The 15,000-nt window shown below is 42.1% G+C and overlaps 1 protein-coding gene across 1 annotated transcript in view; it reads left to right on the forward strand.

Annotated features, from left to right (window-relative positions):
• il1rap (interleukin 1 receptor accessory protein) overlaps window positions 1–14,483 on the forward strand; it is a 36,279-nt gene extending 21,796 nt beyond the window's left edge. Inside the window, exons 7-12 of the mRNA XM_074640967.1 lie at window positions 467–538; window positions 4,442–4,574; window positions 4,798–4,946; window positions 5,503–5,646; window positions 7,493–7,636; window positions 13,114–14,483. Of these exons, the coding sequence (XP_074497068.1) occupies window positions 467–538; window positions 4,442–4,574; window positions 4,798–4,946; window positions 5,503–5,646; window positions 7,493–7,636; window positions 13,114–14,054 (1,583 nt within the window). The 3' untranslated portion in view covers window positions 14,055–14,483. The remainder of the gene's footprint in view (window positions 1–466; window positions 539–4,441; window positions 4,575–4,797; window positions 4,947–5,502; window positions 5,647–7,492; window positions 7,637–13,113) is intronic.
• Window positions 14,484–15,000: the final 517 nt, after the last annotated feature.

The following is a 15,000-nucleotide window of genomic DNA, read 5'->3' on the forward strand; positions in this document are numbered from 1 at the left end:
TACTACTACCGCTATAACTACTACTACTACTACTACTACTACTACTACTACCACTACTACTACTACTACTACTACTACCACTACCACTACTACTACTGCTACTGTTACTACCGCTATTACTACTACTACTACTACTACTACCACTACCGCTACTACTACCGCTACTACTACTACTACTACCACTACTACTACTACTACTACTACTACTACCACTACTACTACTACTACTACTACTACTACTACTACTACTACTACTACCGCTACTACTACTACTACTACTACTACTACTACTACTACTACTACTACTACTACTACTACTACTACTACCGTTACTACTACTGCTACCACCACTACCACTACTACTACTACCTCTAACAATTACCTCTAACTACCTACTAACAATTGTCCTACTGACAATAACACTGCTGTACAGACGTTAATAATTGTAACTGTTTTATTCTCTCAGGTTCGCCTACTTTGCCTGACCTACCCACCATCCTCCTGCCGGGTAAAGAACAGGTCCTCACTGTTAAACGGGGTGAGTGAACAGTACCAACGGTTGGAGAAGAAAACCATTAAAACATCATTAAATCAGCCTTTAAGAGAAATGTAAAAAAACAGTTTTCAGAGGACTCCGGAGACTAGTTATATTCATGTGCTGTAATTAATATGAGGATTTATCATCATTAAAATATTAGTGAAAAGGTTTAATTCCAGGTTTGAGCTTTGACTCCAGTAGCTTGAACATTAAGAGGACGCCTGACTGCATCCTACGTTACAGGGACACCTCATGTACATGAGGACGCATCGATCAGTGCCGACGACAGTCAGAGGTTGTTGTTGAAGGATGCGGTCGTCACGGTGATGGAGTGGTACGGCAGAACCGATCGCTGCGGTAATTTGTTATTGATCAGAAACGATCGCTGGATTAGAAACAGACTTTACTTTAACTCACTGAAGATGACTGATGATTTAAACAAAAATATAACAAAATACGTCCAACAACACGTCAGACTGTTCTTCAATAAACCTGCATGGTCACAAGATGATCCACAAAATAAGAGAGAAGAAGGAAACTAAGGACTTCTCTCAAATCTTTTTCCTTGTGAGGTTTTACAGACTTTTACTTCTTCTGGACTAATTTCTTTAACGCATTAACGCAACTTTTAGTTTCAGTTTTAAAGCTAGAGTGAGGATACTGGTATCATATGAAACTAGAAAAGACGGACAATTTATGGACTTTTTGGGGCATTTTTGGACATTTTTCTGACATTTTTGTACTTTTTTGTACTTTTTCTGACAATTTACAAACTTTTTTTTTTTTTAACGTTTTTCTGACATTTTTCAAACATTTATCAGATTTTTTGGGGATATTTTTCTGATATTTTTTCGGGCATTTTACGGACTTTTTTCAGATGTTTTGGGGGGGGGGTTTTTGGACATTTTTCTGACTGTTTGTGGACATTTTTCTGACTTTTGGCAAAAAGTTCTGACTTTTTGACTTTTTTTTCAGAATCCCTCGGTACCAATACCAAGAAAGTTTGAAAAATGTCCGGAAAAAATACCGGAAAAAAAATTAAAATGTTAGAAAAAATGTCTGAAAAAAGGCTGAAAAATGTTATAAAGTATCCAAAAAAAAGTCAAAGAAATATACGAAAAATGTCAGAAAATGTCCGACAAATGTTCTAAAAAAAAATTAGTTTAAAAAAACGTCTGAAAAAAGGCTGAAGAAAAGGCTGAAAAAATGGGCTGTCAAAGTTAACGCGATAACACGTTAACGCAAATTCGTTTTAAATCCACTAATTTCTTTAACGTATTAACACAACTTGTGATTTTTAGGTTGTAGCGGATCAGTTTTAAAGCTAGAGTGAAGATCCTGATATCATCTGAAACTAAAGAACCATCAGTACCAACCATGTCAGACTAGCTGGTCATGAAGGAGGTTAAATAACGCTCCAAACTTACACTAAACGTTGGAGAGGAAAAACTGTCATGTCCATTTTCAAAGGGGTCCCTTGACCTCTGACCTCCAGATGTGTGAATGTAAATGGGTTCTATGGGTACCCACGAGTCTCCCCTTTACAGACATGCCCACTTTATGATCATCACATGCAGTTTGGGGCAAGTCATAGTCAAGTCAGCACACTGACACCCTGACAGCTGTTGTTGCCTGTTGGGCTGCAGTTTGCCATGTTATGATTGGAGCATATTGTTTTATGCTAAATGCAGTACGTGTGAGGGTTTCTGATCAATATCTGTCATTGTTTTGTGTTGTTCATTGATTTACAATAATAAATATATACATACATTTACATAAAGCAAACAGAACGACCACAAAGAGACACAGAACGTGTCTGATAGTCGTCTCTGTGACGAGCTCACAGGAAGAGATCTGCTCCGTTTCCATCCATTGATTCATTGGTTTTGTCCACAGTGAGACCTGTGTGGTATTAGTACTTCTACTGCAGTAAAGGATCTGAATACTACCACCACTGATAAGGAACCCTTTCAGCAGTCCAGTGTATCCAGATGGAGCTCCAGCTGCTCCAGCAGTGTGTTTTTATGGCCCTCCGTCAGCTCCTCCACCTGCAGCCGGCCTCTCCGTTCGTAAAGCTGCTCTGGCAGTGATAGAGAGGCAGCACTTCTTCTGCCAACAACTTCTTTTAGATTGGTTTTCCTGAGCAGCTCGGAGCAGATTCAACATTCAGGAAGTTAACTGTCTGAACAGACTCAGTGGAGGCTGTCGGGGCTCGTCCAATAAAACAGGACAGGCCGTTGACGGCGAGTAAAGAGTCCCGTCGTCAAACACACGCCAGGCGTAGCGTACATGCAGTCAGATTGATGGATGTGTTTCATCTACAGACTGATCTGAACTGTTTAATGCTTTAATGAGTTCATTAAATGTAGTTTAAGACTTAAATATGACACATTTCATCTTTTGGAAAATGAAAACGTCTGTTGACGTATCAGAAACTAAAACTAACTAAAGCACAATTTCTAAAGCTGTAAAACATCACGTTAACAAGTCGGCCGTTCAACACAAGGGTCGATGGTTCAACCGTCGAGCTCCTCCTGTCCACACGCGGAAGTGTCCTTGAGCCAGGCACCGGTCCAGGGGCCCAACGGGGAAGAGGACCCGTTGGGCCCCTGGACCTGAGCTCTGTTTGAAGGGACTGACATTTTTTTGGTGAAAGTCAATCAAACAACCACAGAGAAATACAAAAACCTAAAAGAGACACAAAATGACCACAAAGAGACACCAAACAACCACAGAGACACCAAACAACCACAAAGAGACACCAAACAACCACAGAGACACCAAACAACCACAGAGGCACAAAACAACCACAAAGAGACAATAAACAACCGCAAAGAGACACCAAACAACCACAGAGGCACAAAACATCCACAAAGAGACACCAAACAACGACAAAGAGACACCAAACAACCACAGAGACATAAAACAACCACAAAGAGACAATAAACAACCGCAAAGAGACACCAAACAACCACAGAGACACAAAACAACCACAGAGACACCAAACAACCACAGAGAGACACCAAACAACCACAAAGAGACACCAAACCACCACAAAGAGACACCAAACAACCACAAAGAGACACCAGACAACCACAGAGACATAAAACAACCACAAAGAGACACCAAACAACCACAGAGACACAAAACAACCACAAGGAGACACCAAACCACCACAAAGAGACACCAAACAACCACAAAGAGACAATAAACAACCACAAAGAGACACCAAACAACCACAGAGACACAAAACAACCACAGAGATACAAAACAACCACAAAGAGACACCAAACAACCACAAAGAGACAATAAACAACCACAGAGACACAAAACAACCACAAAGACACAAAACAACCACAAATAGACACCAAACAACTACGGAGAGACAAAATAACACAAAGATACAAAACAACCACAAAGAGACAAAAAAACACAGAGACACCAAACAACCACAGAGACCTACAACTACTACAAAGAGACACAAAACAACTACAAAGAGACGCAAAGTCACCACAAAGAGACACCAAACGACAACAAAGAGATTTAAAACAACAACAAAGAGACAACAAAGAGACGCAAAACAACAACAAGAGACACAAAACGACCACAAAGAGACATGGAACTACTACAAAAGACGCACATCTGTACCTCTGGCAGCAAGCGGGTGTTTGTGGATTGAATCAAGTTAAACTACAGTGTGTGTTATATTATATTATATTATATTATATTATATATATTATATTATTTATATTATATTATATTATATTTATTATATTATATTATATTATATATATTATATTATATTATTTATATTATATTATATATATGGATTATAGACTGTATATTCATGTGATTTGGTCATAAATGTATTAATAGTTTAACTGAATATTGTCGTCCTCTCAGACTCTGAGGTGCGTCTGAAGTGCAGCGGTCTCTTCCCCTACGTCCTCAACTCGTCCTGGGAGATCTGGTGGACGGTTGACGGGAAGAGGCTGGATCAGCTCACCGACCGCCATCGCTTCTCCACGACCAGCAGGTGGACAGGAAATATCTTCACTTCCTGTTTGAGATGTGATGAATCTGTTAAATATAGTTTATACAGTATATACATAAAGTTATATATATATATAAGTCCTGTAGTCCTGCAAGTCATGTGGTTGTTGAGCTCAGCAGGTCTCTACGTGCAGGATGGAATTATGGGTAATACATCAGGTTCTGAGTGTTTTATTTTGAAATGTGTGATATGTGTTTGTCTGCAGACAGCTGAGTTACGAATACGGGGACCGGACGGAGGAGAGCGTCCTGGTGATCCAGGACTTCCAGTCTGAGGACCTGAACAGGGACTATCACTGCTCGGTGAGGAACGAGAAGGGCTCCGACACCCGCAGAGCTCAGCTGAAGGAGGAGGGTGAGGAAGGGGTTAATACTTCTGTTTCCTCTCTCAGGCAGTTTGGTGAATTCTCTTGTTTATCCAGAAGATGTGAATCAGTTTTATCTCCTACTGCTACCGTCAGTTGAACTCAACGCTTCCTGCACAAGTTTCACTTTAAAAGCTTACCAGGAAAGACGAGGTGTGTGACATCGGAACTGCTGGAAGGCTTTTAGTGTGAAATGTCTGCAGGAAGTGCTGCATTTCCATCCATATGTTTTTATGCACATCTTAAATGTGCTCATGAGAGAAGTGAAAAAAAGATAAATGACCATCGAGATGCAAAACAACTACAAAGAGACACAGATTGACCACAAAGAAACTCAAACCGACTGCAAAGAGACAGAGAGCGTGTCGGTCTGATGGATCAGAGGTGAGGAGAGGTGGAGACGGATGAGGAGAGGTGGAGACGGATGCAGAGAGATGAAACTGATGGAGGATTTACTGAAACGTAAAATGTAACTGTTCCTTTAAATCCACTGGGACAGGTGGATGTAGCTGTTCTTGACCTTCAGGTGTGTTTGTTTTGCGTCAGTGTCGCTGCCGTCGGTGGAGCTGGGTTGTGTTTTCGGGGTGACTCTGGTCCTCATGCTGGTCCTCTTCGTGGTCTATCACGTGTTCTGGTTGGAGCTGCTGCTGCTCTACCGGTCCTGGTTCGGCACCGACGAGCGACACACAGGTGAGCAACAGGTGGCGCCTCAGGGCCCGTGATAACTCCGTCACCTGTCCAGATAACTGCAGCTCTCTCAGTGTATTTGACATTATCATACTTCTTTCTGTGTCAACAGGTTTGAATGATTTAGCAGCTTTCTTTGTAATTGAAAAACGTCCTCAGAAGTGATAAAACTGCAGCTTTGTTTTTGCCGCTTCACCTCCTCCACTTCAGATTTTACGTCCTGATACTAAATTTCTCCAATTTAATGATGAGGATCTCTTCTGTCTGGCTGCAGTTGGAGCATTTAGATTATTAAACCTAGAACAGAATAACGTGTTCATCACGCTGCCAGATTCATTCAGTCGACCCCCAAAAACCAGCGCAGTGAGATCTGCTGCCAGCTCACATCGGCGACACATCGGCTGCACTGGACACCCGTAACATTTACACACTGGTTGTTAAACTTTAATGTAAGTGATAATGTACAGCTAGCCGGTCATTATTGTGAGATAAACCCCGACAGGGCGAAGCGGCACCCCGACGCAGAGGGGTTTAATTCACAACAATGACCCGCTAGCTGAACATTATCCCGCTGATTACACGGCTACTTACTGAAGACCTCAATAATCTGACAGAGAAATGGTCCTCCAGAGTCCAATATCAAAGCTGCGCCCATAGCAACAGTCTGTTATACGTAGCAACGGTGTGTTATACGTAGCAACGGTCTGTTATACATAGCAACAGTCTGTTATACATAGCAACGGTGTGTTATACGTAGCAACGGTCTGTTATACATAGCAACAGTCTGTTATACGTAGCAACAGGCTGTTAATCATAGCAACGGTCTGTTATATATAGCGACAGTCTGTTATACGTAGCAACGGTCTGTTATACGTAGCAACGGTCTGTTATACGTAGCAACGGTGTTATATACGTAGCAACGGTCTGTTATACATAGCAACAGTCTGTTATACATAGCAACGGTGTGTTATACGTAGCAACGGTCTGTTATACATAGCAACAGTCTGTTATACGTAGCAACGGTCTGTTATACACAGCAACGGTCTGTTATACGTAGCAATGGTCTGTTATACGTAGCAACGGTGTTATATACATAGCAACGGTCTGTTATAAAGAAATAACAGACTGTAGAACGCTGTGATTGACCAATCAGAATCAAGTATTCAACAGAGTCGTGTAATAATTGTAGTTAACGTTACGTTTTGTGGTCATTCAGCTCCCAGCAGGAATCCTTTTAGAAATTCTCACTTCCGACATCTGAGATTTGAGAGTCAGCTGAACTTTTTTAACACAAAGAAATGATCCAATTCACAGGACATGTTACGCAAAATATGGATTTGTAAGTTATTATCTTTCTATCTTCTATCACGTGATGGACGTGTCAATTTCCACTCAAGTCTTTTCAAAATAAAACTACTTAGTTAGGAAAAGATCACGATTTGGGTTAAAATAACGCCAGAAATACCGTAACTTAAGTACGGAAGTTACGTGACAAAAGCTGCTGACTTAGCTTCAGGAAAAGATCACGGTTTGGGTTTGAATAATAATAGTATTATTATTAATAATCAGATGTTGGAGTTTCTCTCCCAGATTCTGATCTAAAAACTGACGGAGCGTTTAAAAAATTATCAGCAGGATTTTACCATAATGGGTTAAAACTACCAATAAAAGTCATCAGCTGACTGAGCTGCTTCCTGCTGCTGATCACATCACAGTTTACTGACATTCACGTCTCTAAAGCCTTCACTTGGTTTCCTGTGAAGATAACGACCAAGAGAGTCACACAATAATGTTCTTCCCCTGAAAAACATGAAGTCTGATCTGTGCGTGTGTGCGTGTGTGCGTTCAGACGATAAGGAGTACGACGTGTACATCTCGTATGCGAGGAACAGCGAGGAGGAGCAGTTCGTGCTGTCGACGCTGCGCGGCGTCCTGGAGAACGAGCTTGGGTACTCCGTGTGTATCTTCGACAGAGACAGTCTGCCGGGAGGGAGTGAGTACTCGCATGTACTGCAGTACAGTACACACACTTACTGCAGTACAGTACACACACTTACTGCAGTACAGTACACACATGTACTGCAGTACAGTACACACACTTACTGCAGTACAGTACACACATGTACTGCAGTACAGTACTCACACTTACTGCAGGACAGTACTTTATGATACTACAAAGTGCACACAAACATACTGCAGTACTATACAGTCCAATGCTACCACAACTACTACACTTCTGCTACTGGATTCCTGGTACTGGTAGTATTACCTCTTCTGCTAATACTCCTATAATACTGCTGCTACTACTGGGAGTACTACTAGGAGTACTACTGCTAGTATTCTTGCTATTTCTCCTACTGCTTCTAATACTAATACTCACTCTACAACTGTTAGTATTGTTAAAACTGCTCCTCCTCGTCCTCCTCCTCCTACTACTATTACTACTACTATCACTACTGCTACTACTACTATTACTACTGCTGCTACTACTACTACTACCTCTACTGCTACTACTACTACTATTACCGCTATTAGTACTACTACTACTACCGCTACTACTACTATTACTACTACTACTACTACTACTACTACTACTGCTACTACTGCTACTACTACAGGTACCTCTACTACTACTACTAATACTACTACTACTACTATTACTACTACTACTACTACTGCTGCTACTACGATTACTACTACTACTACTACTACTACCACTACTGCTGCTACTGCTACTACTACTACTGCTGCTGCTGCTGCTGCTGCTACTACTACCACTACTACTACTACTACTACTACTACTACTACTACTGCTGCTACTACGATTACTACTACTACTACTACTGCTGCTACTACGATTACTACTACTACTACTACTACTACCACTACTGCTGCTACTGCTACTACTACTACTGCTGCTGCTGCTGCTGCTGCTACTACTACCACTACTACTACTACTACCACTACTACTACTACTACTACCACTACTATTACTACTACTACTACCACTACCACTACCACTGCTACTACTACTGCTACTACTGCTGCTACTGCTACTACTACTACTGCTGCTGCTGCTGCTGCTGCTACTGCTACTGCTACTACTACTACTACCACTACTACTACTACTACTACTACTACTACCACTACTACCACTACTATTACTACTGCTACTACTATTTCTACTACTACTACTACTACTGCTGCTGCTGCTGCTGCTGCTACTGCTACTACTACCACTACTATTACTGCTGCTACTGCCACTGCTACTGCTACTACTACTACTATTACTACTGCTACTACTATTTCTACTGCTACTACTACTACTACTACTACTACTGCTGCTGCTGCTGCTGCTGCTACTGCTACTACTACCACTACTATTACTGCTGCTACTGCCACTGCTACTACTACTACTACTACTATTACTACTACTACTACTACTACTACTACTACTACCACTACTACTACTACTACTACTACTACTACTACTGCTGCTGCTGCTGCTGCTGCTACTGCTACTACTACCACTACTATTACTGCTGCTACTGCCACTGCTACTACTACTACTACTACTATTACTACTACTACTACTACTACTACTACTACTACCACTACTACTACTACTACTACTACTACTACTACTACTACTACCACTACTACTACTACTATTTCTACTACTACTACTACTGCTGCTACCACTACTACTACTACTACTACTACCACTACTACTACTACTATTTCTACTGCTACTACTACTGCTGCTACTACTGCTGCGATACTTAAACTACTAGTATTACTACTAGTATTAGTGCTAGTACTCTTGCTACTTATGCTGCTGTTGTTGCTACCAGTGTATGGAGGACAGAACCTGCCAAAATCCAAATAAATAAATGACTCGATAAACAAATAAATTAATTTGCCAATAAATGTACCAAAACTAATATAAAAAATAAATGTAGTCATTAATTAATTGATAAAATGTGACACATACTGTATATGTATATTTCTGTTTTAATTTGCTTCTTTATTTATTTATCTTTGTATTAATTCCCCTATCCGTCTACTCTTCTATTTAATTATCCCTTTCATTTATTTATTTAATAACATTTAAATTTTGTATGTATTTTTGATTTTGTTTTTAAAGTATTTTAAAAAACAATTTAACATTTATACATTCCTTATTAAATTGCTGAAATAAATAAATACAATTTAATAATGAATGAATACATTTTAAAATAAATGTAAAATAATTGCAAAAATAAATAAATTTAAAAGTTAAAAAGGGAAAATTAAATAGAAGAGTAGATATGGGTTTGACTACTCATTTAATAAAGTAAAGAAGCAAATTAAAACAGAAATATCAATTTATTTCAAATTTTATCAATTGATTAATGCCGAAATTTTTTTTATCTTATTTTTGGTATATTTAATGGCATATCTATTTATTTATTGAGTCATTCATTCATTTATTTTTTTAACATTTAAATTCTTTATGTATTTTTGCGTTTTTTATGTATTTTAAATTTATTTTAACATTTATACATTCCTTATTAACTTGTAGAAATAAATAAATAGTTACAATTTAATGGTGAATAAATACATTTTAAAATGAATTTAAAATACATTTACATTTTTTTTTTAAAATAAATAAATTTAAAAGGGAAAATTAAATAGAAGAGTAGATAGGGGAATTAATACAAAGATAAATAAATAAAGAAGCAAATTAAAACAGAAATATCAATTTATGTCACATTTTATCAATTGATTAATGTCTACATTTATTTTTAGAATTATTTTTGGTATATTTAATGGTTTATTTATTTATTTATTTATTTTCATTTTTGATTCTGCCTCTACTTCTAGTACTACTTCTGCTTATTCACTCACTGCAGTAATATTACAGATACTGCTACTAAATCTTTTAGAAACACAGAAACACACTCCATCCTCCCTCCATCCTCCCTTCATCCTCCTCCTCCTCTCTCCCTGCAGCCATCACAGATGAGACTCTGAGCTTCGTGGCTCGTAGCCGGCGCCTCCTGGTGGTCGTTAGCCCCGGCTACGCCTCGCAGGGCTCCCAGGCCCTGCTGGAGCTGCAGGCCGGCATCGACGGCATGGCGCGGGGCGGACACCTGCGGGTGATCCTGGTCCAGTACAAGCCGGTCCAGAGGCAGGGCTGGGTCAGGGAGCTGAGGAGGGCCCGCGTGGCCCTGGCTCTGGTCCGATGGCAGGGGGACAAGTCCAGGGAGCTGACGTCCCGCTTCTGGAAGAGGCTGAGGGTGGAGTTACCTGTGAGGAGGGTTAGGAGCAGGGAGGAGGAGGAGGAGAGGAGCAGTAAGGAGGTGGCCCTGATGAGGATGACCAGTCAGAACAGCACTAACTCCCAAACGGGCCTCATCAGCAACACCGCCAAAGACCCGCAGAAGGTCTTCAACTCCGCTACGTAGCCGTCGAAACACGTTCCGTCTCCACAGAGCCGTTAAAGGTCACGACTTCATTAAGACCAGAGATGAGTGTCCATGGAGACGTTTCTCCTCGTCTCTCCTTAAAGTACCAACACTGTGCCTTATTCATTTACAACCTTTATATTGAAACACTCAAAGAATATCCTCCTCCTCTCCTAGTAACCATGGTGACGTGTTAGTAACCATGGTGACGTGTTAGTAACCATGGTGACGTGTTAGTAACCATGGTGACGTGTTAGTAACCATGGTGACGTGTTAGTAACCATGGTGACGTGCTAGTAACCATGGTGACGTGTTAGTAACCATGGTGACGTGCTAGTAACCATGGTGACGTGTTAGTAACCATGGTGACGTGTTAGTAACCATGGTGACGTGTTCAGTGGAGGCAGAATAACTCTCTGAACACGTTAGCTAACGCTGGCTAGCAACTATCGTTGTCTTGTTTTTTTAACGATGGCTGAAGATAATCTAGTTTCTCTCAACATGTGCCGTCACTCTCTCTCCAGGATTTAACATGAACCAACGGGACCAGATTAGACCACCGATGTCTCTAGTTAACTCTCCTTCAGTAAAGTCAGTCACAAAGAGAGTCGGACGACATCAGAGAAGCGTTTCAGAGACGGAGAGAAAGGGTTGCTAATAGATTAGCCTTCTGCTAACAGCAGCTAACGGCTCACGGCTAGCTGCTGTTGACGCTGCACTTTCTGTATTTTGTATTTTGTTTCCACTTTTATTCATTCAGTATATCTACAATAAATCAAGTTATATTTTTCTATAAAAAAGAGACTATTCATCTTTAACACTTTTGAAACAGAACAGTATTGTAACGGGAGAACGCATCCTGCACTTTGTCACGCTCTTAACTTTGTATTTTAGCAGTTTACAGTATTTCATCTATTTTTGTTTAATAAACTAAAATTGTTCATCTAATGGTTTGTCATCATCTTCATTCATTTCATGTCTTCCATTTGCACAAATACACACGAGCATGTAGTTCACTTCATAATGCACATGTGGTTGAAAATCTCCAGAAGTTTAACATGAAATCACAGATTTATTCCAGAGGTCTAAAACTCACCACAACACAAACCCTCACCCCGGAGTGGTCCAGCGTCTTCTCTGGTTCATTCTGGTGCAACATGCTGAAATTATCTTATTTTACATAACGTCCGTAGAAGACCAGGAAAACCTCCTGTTTTTACGACTTGGGAGTGTAAAATGCAAAACACCAAATAAATACCCCAAATTAGCCAGCTAGTAGTAGTAAAAAGCTCATTCCACACTTGAAAACAATCAGTAAGTTAGAATCTACGGCCCCGACCACGACTCTGAAATATCAGTAAGTTAGAATCTATAGCCCCGACCACGGCTCTGAAATATCAGTAAGTTAGAATCTACGGCCCCGACCACGGCTCTGAAATATCAGTAAGTTAGAATCTACGGCCCCGACCACGGCTCTGAAATATCAGTAAGTTAGAATCTACGGCCCCGACCACGGCTCTGAAATATCAGTAAGTTAGAATCTACGGCCCCGACCACGGCTCTGAAATATCAGTAAGTTAGAATCTACGGCCCCGACCACGGCTCTGAAATATCAGTAAGTTAGAATCTACGACCCCGACCACGACTCTGAAATATCAGTAAGTTAGAATCTACGGCCCCGACCACGGCTCTGAAATATCAGTAAGTTAGAATCTATAGCCCCGACCACGGCTCTGAAATATCAGTAAGTTAGAATCTACAGCCCCGACCACGACTCTGAAATATCAGTAAGTTAGAATCTACAGCCCCGACCACGACTCTGAAATATCAGTAAGTTAGAATCTACAGCCCCGACCACGGCTCTGAAATATCAGTAAGTTAGAATCTACGGCCCCGACCACGACTCTGAAATATCAGTAAGTTAGAATCTACGGCCCCGACCACGGCTCTGAAATATCAGTATATATTGTGTTTAATCTTACCAGCTGTAGTTCCTGACTTCCTGTTTGTCCTCCGTCAGACCTGTCGGACGCCATCCTTCACTCGATGCAGCGTAGCCGGCGCCTCGTCTTCGTCCTCAGCCCCAACTTCCTGGCAGAAAAGAGCTTCAGCCTCCTGGAGTGTCGTCTGGGTCTGTACCTCCAACATGGCCACCGGGCCTCCGTCGTTGCCGTAGTTTACCGCTCCATCAGTAAATTGCCCTACATGGAGGTGGCTCAGCTCCGGCAGGCCGCCGCCACCACCGTGACGTGGCGAGGGAGTCAGTCCGAACCACGGCGATCACGCTTCTGGCTGAGACTGAGGCTGGCACTGCCCGTCCGGCCGCTCGCTATGGGCCGGAGGTTGATCGACAGCACGTCGTCTCACTCGGACCTGGCCGCCATGGCGCTTCAGAGAGTTCAACGGATCCACAAGCAGAAAGACGGAGCCAATCAGAGCCGCAGAACCAGGCGGGCGCCACCCAGAGGGCGGGGCAGAGTGAAGAGGGGGGGGTGGTCACAGCACAGCACCAGCTGCTCAGGGTGCGCCGGGTTTACTGGTCAGGTGGAGGACATAGGGGCGGGGCTAACAGGAGAGATGCAGCAGGTGTCACATGACACGACTGAGATTCGGTCGGACCCGGTACCTGAAACAGACCCCGCCCCAACGCCAGACTCCAGCCATGACCCCGCCCCAACGCCAAACTCCACCCATGACCCCGCCCCAACGCCAAACTCCACCAATGACCCCGCCCCGACGCCAGATTCCAACCATGACCCCGCCCCAACGCCAGACTCCACCCATGACCCCGCCCCAACGCCAGACTCCACCCATGACCCCGCCCCAACGCCAAACTCCACCAATGACCCCGCCCCAACGCCAAACTCCACCCATGACCCCACCCCTCACCTGGCCTCAGACCCCGCCCCTGACTCCGCCCTCCCCACCTGCCTGCAGATGATTGGCTCCAGGACGGAGTGATGTCATCAGGAACAGGGGAGGGGCTTGTTGTTAAAGGCTCCGCCCCGACTCTGGAACCCAGCGGAGCCTTTGGTTCAGACTGTAAGTGATGCTGCATTCAGGTCACATAGAAAAAATGGGAAAACATGAACATTAAGAGAAAATACAGAACTAATGACGGGTTCAGACGACCCGATATCAGCCGGTGTATAACCCGACCCGCCAGACGTGGGGCGTTTTGGGCGAAAGACAGTCGATCGTTTTATCCCGTGTAACCTCGCTTCACGATGTCCCGACAGACCTGAACGCAGCGTCGGAGCCATTATTAGCAGGTGATGACATCATCTCATGACATGAAGCTGCGAACATGAAAGACGGAACTGAAGAGACGAAGCGACGTCCTTTAATGAAATAAAATTCACCTTTAATAATGAGATAACTGAGAAATGCCTTATTTTATATCATGATGCTGTTTAGTATCAATCAAACTTTATTAACTGTGATTTCTAAGATACGATCTGTGCATTTAATCACTCATCTCTATTTTAGATGCTGTGTAGTCTGTTTTAGGTTTTTCTTTAATCAGCTCCTCTAGGATTGTTTTATTTATTTTTCTTATTTTTGTCTGAATCTGATCGTACTTGTCTGATGTAAAGATCTTTAAGCCATGTTGTACGAGAAATTGTTAAATAAAATAAAAACTAAAAAAATAATACTAACACCAGTTTTCATAGAATAAGATGGCGACGGCTAAAAACCAAGATGGTGACGGCCAAAAAAAACAAGATGGCGACGGCCAAAAACCAAGATGGTGACGGCCAAAAAAAACAAGATGGCTACAACCAAAAACCAAGATGGCGACGGCCAAAAACCAAGATGGCGACGGCCAAAAAACAAGATGGCGACAACCAAAAACCAAGATGGCGACGGCCAAAAACCAAGATGGCGACGGCCAAAAACCAAGATG

Source organism: Sebastes fasciatus, chromosome 7 (assembly GCF_043250625.1).
Source record: "Sebastes fasciatus isolate fSebFas1 chromosome 7, fSebFas1.pri, whole genome shotgun sequence".
Taxonomy (NCBI): Eukaryota; Metazoa; Chordata; class Actinopteri; order Perciformes; family Sebastidae; genus Sebastes; species Sebastes fasciatus.